This window comes from Triturus cristatus, chromosome 4_1 (assembly GCF_964204655.1).
Source record: "Triturus cristatus chromosome 4_1, aTriCri1.1, whole genome shotgun sequence".
In the NCBI taxonomy this organism is placed as follows: Eukaryota; Metazoa; Chordata; class Amphibia; order Caudata; family Salamandridae; genus Triturus; species Triturus cristatus.
The window spans coordinates 1,139,099,951-1,139,112,061 of record NC_140585.1 but is presented as its reverse complement, the minus strand read 5'-3'; the positions used below and the strand labels follow the sequence as shown (position 1 = coordinate 1,139,112,061).

At 41.5% G+C, this 12,111-nt stretch overlaps 1 protein-coding gene across 2 annotated transcripts in view; it reads left to right on the top strand.

Annotated features, from left to right (window-relative positions):
* The window catches only part of LOC146856185 (coagulation factor XI-like), a 117,634-nt gene that overhangs the window by 86,661 nt on the left and 18,862 nt on the right, over positions 1 to 12,111 (top strand). For both annotated transcript variants that reach the window (XM_085654238.1, XM_085654237.1), the window contains exons 5-6: positions 4,651 to 4,813; positions 6,983 to 7,092. In XM_085654238.1, coding sequence (XP_085510364.1) covers positions 4,651 to 4,813; positions 6,983 to 7,092 — 273 coding nt within the window. The remainder of the gene's footprint in view (positions 1 to 4,650; positions 4,814 to 6,982; positions 7,093 to 12,111) is intronic.

Sequence of the window (12,111 nt, the reverse complement as noted above, 5' to 3'; positions counted from 1 at the left end):
TTGAGTGGGCTCAAGTAAAATGTAGTTAATTACTTTTCAGATTACTTTTCTAAGGACAGGACTGGATCCTAGATTCAGCCCTGGGACATTTCCTGAAAACAGGTGAGTAAATGCGTTTTGGTTAAAGGTATGATTTTTTTTAAGGAATATTATTCTATTTCAAAAGTTGACACTTAGAAACTTTTTCACAGAGAATCACCAAAGGTAAGTTATGTTATCGTTACTTTTTCTTACTCAGTGCTGGATTCAGCACTGGGACATTTCCTGAAAACAGTTGAGAAAATGTGTTTTGGTTAATCGGTTGATTTTTAAGGAATAGTTGCAGTTGTCAAAACTCGACACTTAGAACATTTTTGAGAGAAAAAGTGTCAATGTTAACCTATGAGGAAAAATGAGTTATCTGCTTCAAGGTAAGTAATCGGTCTTTTGAGTTAGAGTTCTGGGGTCTCCCAGGGTCAGTGATACACTGTTGCACCTTCAGCGGCACTCGGGTGGCCGGGTGCAGAGTGTTGAGGCCCAATGTTATCCTATGGGGATAGGGGGACTCCGGTTGGTGGCTGGCAAGCAGGTCACAGGGTTGTGGAAGCAAAGCTCATAGGGCTAAGCTCAGGGCACATTGGGGACCAAGTTAGCACCAAAGGGACACCCTCAGTGGCGCTAGGGCAGCCGGGTGCAGGGTGCACTTTTGAGGTCGGGTGCCCTGTTGAATTCAATGAAGACTCTCCGGGACAAAGAAAAGCTGCAGGCTCGGGGACGAAGATCTTCCAGGAGTGACCACCACTTCGAGTGGTAAGTTGGGATGTAGAGGGATGGTCAGGCACCACTGGGTTGGGCACACAAGGCCGTGGGTCATCGGGTGCAGGGGTGCCTTTAGACGTCGGATTTTCTCTCCCGTTCTGGTCGCGGTAGGGGGGTGGTCTCCTGGATTGAGGCTGTAGGCGTCGTCTGGAGGCTTGAGGCAAGTCAGGGTTCGCTGGGTCTCTGGTCCGGATCGCCGGGAGGACATCCTCGTGGTGTTTGTTCACTCAAATACAGGCCAGGCTCGGCGGGTGCAGAGTGTGCTGGATTCGCAGTTTCTGGCTGGCACCAGAAGCTGCAGTTCAAACACGTCCGGTGTTCACGGGAGAAACGGCTTGGAGAGTGAATGCAGGCAGGTCCTCTGGGGTTTTTGAGGTTGCTGGCCGCTGGACTCATTGGGATTTAGCAGGAGCAGGTTCGAGGGTAGACAGGCCTGTCGGGCTGGGGCCAAGTCAGTGGGCGTCATCCTCTTGTTAGCTCTGCATGGCTTCTCGTCCTTCTTCTTTCCTTGTGGTTGCTGGATCTGAGGAAGGAAGGTTCAGGGTGCCCCTAAATACTAAATTTAGGGGCATTACAGGTAGGTTAAGGGCAGGGGCCAATGGGTCCCTTCCCTGGGGTGAGTACACCCCCTATTCTGCCCCACTCCAGTGGGAGGGGGCAGGAGCCTGTCCCTGGTTGGCTGGATCCCCACCATCCTCAAGATGGCGGGGACTCTAGGTTGTGCTTCACCTCGCCTCCCCAACCTTAGGGGTGGAGTTGGCAGAGGTGGGCACACCTCTCTTCCTCACTTTGTTTCTCGCACCGGGTCTCCCACCCAAAGTGGGGGGTAGAACTAGCAGAGACCAGTTGCCGAGTATAGCAAGTGGTCTGGAGAAGTTCACAAAGGTGGCATGCCTTTGAAGCTTCTCCTTCGTGAACCCTGCCCATCCTGGGGGAGAATGCTTGGCACCTTGATGTGCATTGTTTTAGGCTGCTGAGAGCAGCAAGCTCTCGACCCAGGGGTCCAGAAACATGTCTGGTGGTGGCAGCCTGCGCAGCCACTCAGTCAGGTCACTGGGAGATGGTCGAGTTTCAGGGGGCATCCCTAAGATGCCCTCTGTCGTGCATTTTACATTAAATCCCACACTGGCATCAGTGTGAGTTTAATGTGCCAAGTTTGATACCAAACTTCCCAGTCTTCAGTGCAGCCATTATGGTGCTGTGGAGTTCATAATGACAATGCCCCAGCAACATATACTCTTAATTGCCGCACTGCACTTGCAGGGCCCAGGAATGGACCTGGGCACTGTAGGGGTACAGGGAACGTGCACCTGTACCCTCACCACTGGCATAGTGCACCCAGCTAGAGGGGTGACTGATGTATGCCAGGGCAGTGGTTTGTGGGCATGGCACACAGGGATGTGGGCCTTGTCGTCTGTTTTGTTCTGCACCCAGACACTCAGCATGCAAAGGCAGAGTGTGTGTGTGTGTGTGTGCGTGCGCGCCAGGGTACAGGGCCTTGAAGGATGGCACAATTGCTACTGAATCACTAAGGAGCCTTCTCTGGTCACAGTGCCCTGGGTACATGGGGTACCATTTACCAGTGACCTACCTGTGGCCAGAGCTGTCAATTGGGTTTTGTTTTGGGGGAAAGAACACATGCCCTGGGGCCTGATTGGCAGGGCCCCAGAGCACATCAAGTTAAAGAGCATCAGTAGTCTGGCAACAAAAAAAAGGGGGGGGGGTGGGTTTACGGCAACTGAAACCCACTTTCTCACAACAGTCTATTAAGTTGCAAGTTGGCTGTGCTAGGCTCTACCCCCCCCCCCTTCCTGTCAGTGATGGCCCATTGATTCACAGTTAATGCCACTACTGTGTGACCTGATGTGAGGAAGTGACAAAGCCTAACCCAGTCATGTGACTCAAGACAGGCTGCAAGCACAAAGGTCTAAGTGCAGGAAAATGACAACTTAGTGAAAGTGGCATTTTCGAAATTGGAATGAAAAATCAGACTTTACCATTAAAGATGGTTTTATCATTTCAATTCCATATGTACCAAACGTGACCTATCTACCTCAATTAAAAATTACAGCGTTTTAAATGTAATAAGGAATCCCCTATATTATCTTATGGGAGGTGTAAGCCTCACAGTAGTGAAAAACGAATTTGGGAGTTTTACACTACCAGGACATTTAAAATTTTAAAGTACATGTCTAATCATTTAACTACACAGCACCCTACCATATGTGCTACTTGGGGCTTACCTCAGGGGTGACCTATGTAATAAAAGGGGACTTTAAGACTTAGCAAGGGGTTTAACAATGCTAAGTCAACATGGAGTGTGGCACTGCATTCAGGCTGCAGTGGCAGCAGGTGAGAACTGTTTAAAGGGCTATTTAAGTGGGTGACACAATAAATTCTGCATGCCCAATTGTAGCATTTAATTTTGAGTTCACCACTCCACATGGCCTTACAAGTAAATGAAACATGCCAAACGGTATATGTCAATCAAACCATGTTTTGGGGAGTGAGCACAAGCATTGATATAGCAGTGGGAAAGTGCACAGAGCCCTAAGGCCAACACAAGCAAAAATCCAGCAAAATTGGAGGCAAGCAGGCAAAAACTCTTACTCTACATACATTTGGTTTTGAACTTTGATTACGTTTAGAGGAGTGAATAAAAAAAGGTATTTAGACCGAATATCAGAAACCGAAATATCATGGACCGAAAGATCGTGTCTAGAATAGAGTGCTCCAATATTGTGAAGGTAGTCTCTACAGCTAAACAAAGTTTTACTATTTATAACTCCACATATATGCACCATGACGATATATTTATCTTCAAGGTACGTGGATTTGGGGTTAAGAATAGTAAATCGATACTTAACTATTTGCGCCTACCGTCTCTATATTTTGGTCTTCGATATTTTTGATACGTTATTAAGTCCACATGATATTTCTGTTTCTGATATTCTGTCAGCGATCCCAAAGAGATGCATTCAGAATGTAGTCACACATTCAACTAAATCATACGTTTGTGGGTGTTCACAAGCAAGTGTAATGTATTTCCTTCACGTATCTTGAAATCCAGTAGATCCAATTACGTATGCCATAGGGATGGCAGAGAAGAGTTCCTAATAGCGTTTGAAATAAATGAATTGGTGTTTGGATCTGAAACTCTTTATTGAAGGAAGTGAAATTCCACAAATGTCCTAACCTAAGGCATGTATGCTATCCGCACTGCATACAATGTGCCTACATAGAATAAATAAAGTCACTATTTTTTGTGAATCCAATCACTTACACAGCTTCGTTGCATTTTTCTGTTGGAAACGGGAATTTTTGATACCCGGTCGAACAAAATGTTGATGATTATTGAGTTGTAAATGGTTCTGTAGAGCTTAGAAATCTTTCTGGGTTGTAGAGAAAGCATAATTTTTCCTTAGTGTTCCTGTTTCCTCAGACCAATGATGAGCTGGGTGTGGAGTGTAATTCTACTTCAGGGTAGTCATATTGGATCACAAGAACCTGCCGAAGGATGCAGCACCAGGGCTGCTTCAGTGTTTTATGAAGCAGACTTCATAAAGGTCAAGTTTTATGTTTTGAGAGATAGAATTGATGGTACTATGCTGTCTGGTACTCCTATCACTGTCTATGGGTCAAAGGATGCATTTGGTCACTTGTGTTACCCTGGCATTGCTCGCTTTTAGAGTCAGGGTATTTTATTGTGTATACCTTGGTTAAGGAACTGACTACAAGAATCCATAATAAATAGAAAATATTTTATGTGCCAGTTCCATTAGAATCTACTTTTTAACTAATAAACATTAGGTGAACTCTTTGTATAATATACTTTGTTCTGCTTACTTTAAGGTTGTTTCACAAAAACCTACAAAGATGTTGATTTCCCTGGCAGCGACATTAGGGCTGTCATCCGAGAAAACCCCACTGAGTGCCAGGATTCATGCACCAACTCCCCTGGCTGTCAGTTTTTCACCTATATTACAGAGCAGTATAATCTGGCTCCATACCTGCGGTAGGTACACGGTGGCATGGTATTATTGTGGACAATATTGTGTATTGTAGAACAGTTTGACAGGCTATAGTTATGTCTCACTCCTGTTCACATATGAACTTCAGAAGATTTGCCAGAGGCACATTGGTACCAAATGGAGAAAGAGGCTCCACAATACCAAACAATATATGCAATCAAATGTATACCATCAACATTTGGAGAGCTTTACTTACCCATCACAAATCATCAACCTACAGAGGGGAAACTGCTCTTAGTTGACAGGACATTCTAATTTAGATTGCAGGTGTTGCAGATTGTGTTTTTCTTTTCAAACCAATATACCTGCTTTTATTCATTCCAGCAAATGAAAGTCTTTGGTTGTAGAATTCTGAACTCTAAATCCTATTATGCTAGGAAGCCATAGGTAGGATCTCGTACATATCTGATCCACCTAGCATTACAGTGGATCTGTGCTGGGGAGAGAATCAACTTTTTCAGCTACAGGTTTTTTCTGGTTGTGACAGACAGAAAAAGACATTACATGACCCACCCGAAATAGGATTTGCAATGTAATGCCTTCCACTGACAGCCCTACGGATGCTTCGTCGACAGAAAAACACAGGTCTGGCTGCTGCAAATTGAGGCAGGTGAACCAAGGGTTTGCAGGACCAGGTATTTTGTCATGTTTACCATGAAGTACCTTGTAGAACGAACTCTAAATTAGGCCGTTAAACAACAAAGATATATAATCAATTGGTCATGAGAATTTAATAATCTTATAGATGAAGGCTATTTCATAAAGTTCTATTCCATCATAAACGTCTTGTATAGTAAAATATGAGCCAGAAAAACAAAGATGGGATTAAAACATGGAATTATGCTTAACCATCATTATATAATACATCATTTTAGATATGACGGAGCATATGCTAAGAGGCTGCTGCATATTCAAGTCATACACTTAGATGAACTTCCAGTCACTTAGTGCGAACTATCTCTTAATCTATGATGGGAAATATTTGCATTTATTGAATCATAATAAATGTATGTACAGACTTTTTTGTGTATTAGGCGGAAATCGCATTTTGGCTCATGTACATAGATCAATGGGAAGCCTTCATCAGGATAAAAGGTAGAGGACGGGTATTTATAATTTGTTCTCTTATTATTACAAGTTGAGACAAAACATATAAAAGCGTATGACAATGGGCACACATTCTTGGTAGAATTCAAATCAAATGATCCCTGTTGAAAGCTTACCTGAGCAAAATCAACATCTAATTTGTGCAATAATGACTGGTCATTAGGAGTCTTGTGCAGTTAGTTTGTTTGGAAACAACTACACAAGTCTACCGCCAAATTTATCTGAGCTAAAAATCAAGCTTGGGAAATTTGTAAATGTTTGCGTTGTGCAATGTTGTGAAATTTTCTTTATGGGGGACTGGATTGATTAGAAAATATCTCCCCATGTGACATTTTTTTGCTCACACCATTGTCCTGACAGTCTTTCGTCTTCTTCCATTGGGTTATGGCCTCATTTGAAAATTTCATGCCTGTAACCAGCCATATGAAATTTTGCTCCATTTGTGTGATTTCCACAAAATGTAGCAGATTTTATTAAGTTGTATGATTTTGCACACACCCGACCCTAAATCGCATAAGCAGTGGATTTTGTTTGAGTCTTTTCTAAAGATGTTCTAAATCAGAATTTCAAAGCCAAGGCAGTTGCCCAAGGTAATGCCACCTACTCCAGGATCCTAGCACTCCTCTATGCCCATGGGAGCTGTTTCTCTGGTGCGGAAGGGCCCTTAGCGATCAACACTGCTACTCTGATACCTTTTCTGTGTCCCCCCCTCTCCCCCCCTCTGTAGGAGTTTCAGTTGCAAAAGGATGAAGACCGGGCATGGATTGAATGGCTGCGGGGGAGGCTTGGGTAATTGAGCTTAGCAAAGATAGCTTTACCTGGGGAAAGCTCATTTGTTTTTATTAAAGTGAGAGCAGTGTTTCATGCTTACGATATGCACTGCAGTATAGTACAGCCCACTAAGGACCCATAATTAATTAAAACACACTGTGGTATCATCAAGGCTGTGTATTTAGAGTTCTGGGATCACCATTTTGTATGTTTATGTAAAAGCTCTGATATCAAAGCAGTAACTTTAATGAGGATTCTTTGCCTTTCAATTCCAGTAAGATGTGCTTCCAGAAATTCACTACGAATCTGCCATCTCCACCAGTCATTAATATCCTTGGCAATGTTGTGTCTGGGTTCAGCCCAAGGGACTGCGATGACATCACTTGTAAGTATTGGACAATAGTCGGGTTGCTTCTGTGAAATGAGTGTGTAGAAATCAATGCAAGAAATATTCCTGGGTTAGCCAGTGTGATGTTTATGGTCACACAGTACTTCATGGTATGAATTGAATTTCTTTTCCTCATCCTCTGCCACATCATGCTTGAAGTGACGACATACACTAAAAAGTAAATTCAGACATTCAAAGCTCTATCTGATTTCCCATCTCCTCCTAATGACAAATCAGTCCTCTCTTGATGGCTCCATTGCATGCTTCCCCAACCCCACAGTCACAAGACACAACTCAAAACGTTGTTCTCTTTTCGGACCAGACGGTCCCCAATCAAGCCTTGTGCTCTTGTGTTCTGGCCAAGAGATCCCAAAGACCCCCTGCCTGCACATGCACAATGTTGACTCCATCTCCAGCAAAAGGGTCATTAAACGTTGAAAGCAATGCGTAATTCCACTGCCAGGCCCACTTGGAAGTGAGGCGAGCACTGGCCATGGATGCAGTTCCATTTATGGCCATCCTACTTGACCCCCTAGTCGCACAACCACAGCAACTGTGCCTCATTTCCTGTGCACACAAACACTCTTCTTCAATCACTTCATTGCCCTCACTTTGGAACCCACTTCCGTGCTATTTTCCAGCCTCTCTGGTTCCTTGCTGCAAAATCTACCTCTTGAGCACTAGCAGTGGAAGCACCCAGAAGGACACAGTGGAGGTCTCGGAGTACAGGACAACAGGGTGTGGCGACCATAGAAGAAAAGAGTTGTTTCTTTGGCGGCTGCTGGCAGAAACAAGAGTGTAGAGATGTCTATATTGCCTATGTCATACCCCTGTTACTTAGTTACATATAGAATGGAAGTGAGGGAATGTTCTGTCAGGAACAGTTAGAAGAAAGCTATTCATGTGGAAGAAGCTGCTCTCTGCTGGGATGCTGTTTAATGAACAAAACTTCAAGAAAACTACAAAGAAACCTGTGAAGGCTCTTTTTTTAATGGCAACGATGGACTGCGCAAGGAGCAGAAACCAGCATTTCATCCTTGGATTCACAAGAAAAGATTAAGACAAGATCAAGATTATATAAGACTTTGCGAGTACAAATACTAAATACCATTTTTTTTAACATCATCAGAAGTAGCCTTTAATATTTTGAAGATAATTCTCAACACCTTCAAACCCAACTAAGGCTGTTTTAATACTAGGCTTGCTCGAGCGCGAAGCCTTTTTCACATGAAACCTGGTTGCTTAGCAACAGTTCAAACGCGACCTTCTTACACGAAGTTGAGCGCATGAGAGTTATGCTTTATAAACAAATAAAGCTTACGAGTTAGGCGATCAACCGTCAAGACATAACTACTGCTACCGAGTAAATATCAAGCACATACAGTCTAATGCGACCTTTTAACAAAAAGTTAATCGCGTATGAGTTTGGCTTTATAAACAAAGGAAAACCGATCAACGGTGAAAGGATAATTACTTATGCCGAGTAAATGTCAAGTGTGTATGAATAAAGAACTTCCTTGCTGGCTAAAGTGCTACTTTTAATTAACCACCCGGTTCCCTTCACGCTCGGCTGCACGAGCCGAATGAAACACACGCGCTACTCAAGCGTTTCACCTCGCGCTCGACTTTTAAAACACAATTAGCCTCTAAAAGCTCTGAACAGAGGAAATAAATGTTATTGGAAATGAACAGCTTGAAATAAATTAATAATTACTGCTGTGCTGCTTAACAACAAGCATAATAAGGAGATACATGCATTTTGAAGCCCTCCTTTATTTTCTCTCTCGACGAGTGTTTTCTCTATGCTCCAAACAGACTAGACTGTCACTGCACTGAACATTGTAAAAGGACGAAGTCTAGAAATAAACATTGGAAAAGGACCAAATAATAAAAACAGAAGATTTCTACTTGGAATACATGGAAATACCAGAATTAAGGAAATAATAACAATAACTCTATATTCCACAACAAAGAATTTCATTAGTTTAAATTATTATTTTAAATTATTATTTTACATTTTTATTTTTATTTTCCCTTACAGGTGTCATGTCAGATCAATCTATGTCATCCCCACCACTCTTTTTAACATCACCGGGAGAGCCATCCATACCCTGGTTACAGTGTAAAAAAATATTCATAACTTACCTTTTAGCCATTGGGGGAGATAAATATGGCAGACATCTCAGAGGCAGAGTATTGGCAGATTCTGGGAGTTTATATACTCTTATATCCAATAAATCTTTTGAAAATAATTGGTCCGAGGAAAGCGGTCCAATTATGTACAGTCCTGATATTCGTGCAGTGGGGTATGCAGGAAAAAGAATAGAAATTTTGGGCATGTGTTGGATGACTTTAAAATTTAAAAGTGAAGCAGTTATGGGTAGAGTGTATATTTTGGGTCGGATCTCCTTGGATGGCATCATCTGAGAGATTAAACATCATTATTGACCCAAATGCCAAAGAACCTGTTATGGTTCTAGAAAAATCAACTGTTCAAGATATATGTGACGATAAGTTGTTTGAAAGATATCCTAATGTTTTTAGTTCAAGGTTAGGACTATTGAAAGGATTTTCACATAAGATTGTCTTAAAAGAAAATGCTAAATCTGTTCATAAAATAAGAAATGTACCAAATCTAATCCTAGAACCTTTGCATCAAAAGATTGATAATTTATTGAAGCAAGGGATTATTGAGCCAATTGAAGCTTCCGAATGGTTGGCCCCGATTGTGATTGCCCCAAAGGATGGTAAAAAAAAAAATTCTTTTGTATAGACTTGCGCGATCTCAACAAGAACATTTTGGTAGATAGAGAACCATTGCCTAATATATCAGAAATATTATCAACCATGGGTGATGGACATATTTTTAGTGTTCTAGATATGTCTGCCGCATATCATCAAATTCAATTGCATGAGTCATCGAGACATTTGACTTCCTTTGCCACACCTCTTGGTGTATTCAGATACAAGAGGATGCCTTTTGGTTTGGCGTCGGCTTCAGCCGTTTTTCAAAGAGTGATGAAAAATATTTTTGGACATGAAGAAAGTTTGGTGTTTCCAAGATGATTTTTTAATTGCTGGAAATTATTATTTGGACCATGCCAAATTATTTGAGGAGGTAATGACAAGACTGGAGAAACATAATTTGACGATAAAAAGAGAAAAATCTCAATTGAGAAAGACAAAGGTTGATTATTTGGGACCTGAAGTAAGTTCAGTAGGTATACGACCAAAAAAAAGTATTATCAAAGTGATTACAATGGCACCTGAACCAACAAATAAAGATGAACTTTGATCCTTTTTAGGATTAGCAGAGTATTGCTCAAAATATGTCAACAGTTTTACTGAAATCGTTGAACCATTGAGAGAAATCATGAAAATAAATGTTCAGTTTGAATGGTCTATTGAGTATAAGGAGGGTTTCGAACTTAAAATATCTGAAGCACCTACATTAGGACGTTTTGAAGTTGGTGGGAAAACCTTCTTAACTACTGATGCTAGTGGTGTTGGTCTTGGGGCAGTGTTGTCGCAAGTGGTTGTTGGTGATGAACGAATCATTGGTTTTGCCTCGAGGATTGCAGAAAGATCTTATTCAGTAATTGAGAGGGAAGCTTTGGCATGCTGTTGGGGAATGTGTCACTTTAAGTTTGATTTATTGGGTCTCCCTTTCAGAATACAAACTGATCATAAACCATTTTTGTATATTTTCAAAGGTGGAAGGGGATTGGAGGGAGCCTAACTCCAAGAATCTCTAGATGGTTACTATCTGTCATGGAATTCAATTATGAGGTTGAATACGTTAAGGAAAAGAAAAATGTGATTGCCGATTATTTATCAAGGATGCCTCTGGATGTAGAGTGTAATGAAGTTTGTGGTGATATAAATGGTGACATTGGTGGCAACACAGGAGTCATTGCTTTGTTGTCTGAGGAATGGAGCAAGGCCATGGAAAGTGATTCTGTATTGAAGAAGGTGGAATCAAAAATCGTTGAAGGCTGGAATTGTAATGATAACAAAGATATGGAACTAGTGCAATTCTTTAAGGTCAGGGAAGAATTGAGTCTAAGCAATGGAAATATTATGAGGAGATGGCAAATTGTACCTCCTAGAGGTGTAAGGAAACATATTTTTGAGATAATTCATGAGGGTCACCCAGGCCAGGGAATGTCAAAGCGAAGACTTGGAGAATCATTCTGGTGGCCTGGAGTTGATAGTGAAGTTGAGGCTTTGGTGAATGACTGTCAATTCTGCTTGAACAGTGATAAGTCCAAAGTTGTGCGTCAACCTCCTTGGAATGCACGAAATTTCCATCAAGACCATGGGAAAAATGATCTATGGATTTTATTGGACCAGTTAATAAGTTAGGAATGAGAGACAGGTTTATTCTTGTCTTAGTTGATTACCATTCTATGTGGTTTGTGATAGAAACCATGGGAGAAATCAATACTAATGTTATAAGGTTTCTTGACAAAACTTTTCTTGAGGAAGGAATACCAGCTATATAATGACTGACAATGGAGTACAGTTTGTTTCAAGGGAGATGGTGGATTATCTCAAACAAATGGGTATCACTCATGAGAAAGTAGCTCTTTTTAGACCTCGGGCTAATGGTCTGGTGGAAAGAGTTAATCGAATTATGTTGGAAAAAATACAGCTGTCTCTTGGGAAAAGATTGTCTTGGAGACAAGAGTTAAGGAAAATGATGTGGATTAATAGAATTACTCCTCATTCCAGTACTGGTATAGCTCCTTGTGTGTCTCTTAAAGGAAGAGAATAAGGAAAAAAAGAGTGTCCTGTTTGGTTGTGTAAGAAAGTAAAGATATGGCTTGATTGTGAACAAATGTTAAGAAAAGTTGAAGGTCAGGACTCAGGAAAAGATGAAGAGTGTGTACAATTCCAGACAAGGAGTAAAACAAGTGTTTATTCAAGTGGGAGATTGGGTTGTAGTACGGAAAAATTAATGGGTTCTTAACGGTGAAAGCAAATATTTAGGAACTTTTCAAGTTAAAAATGTAA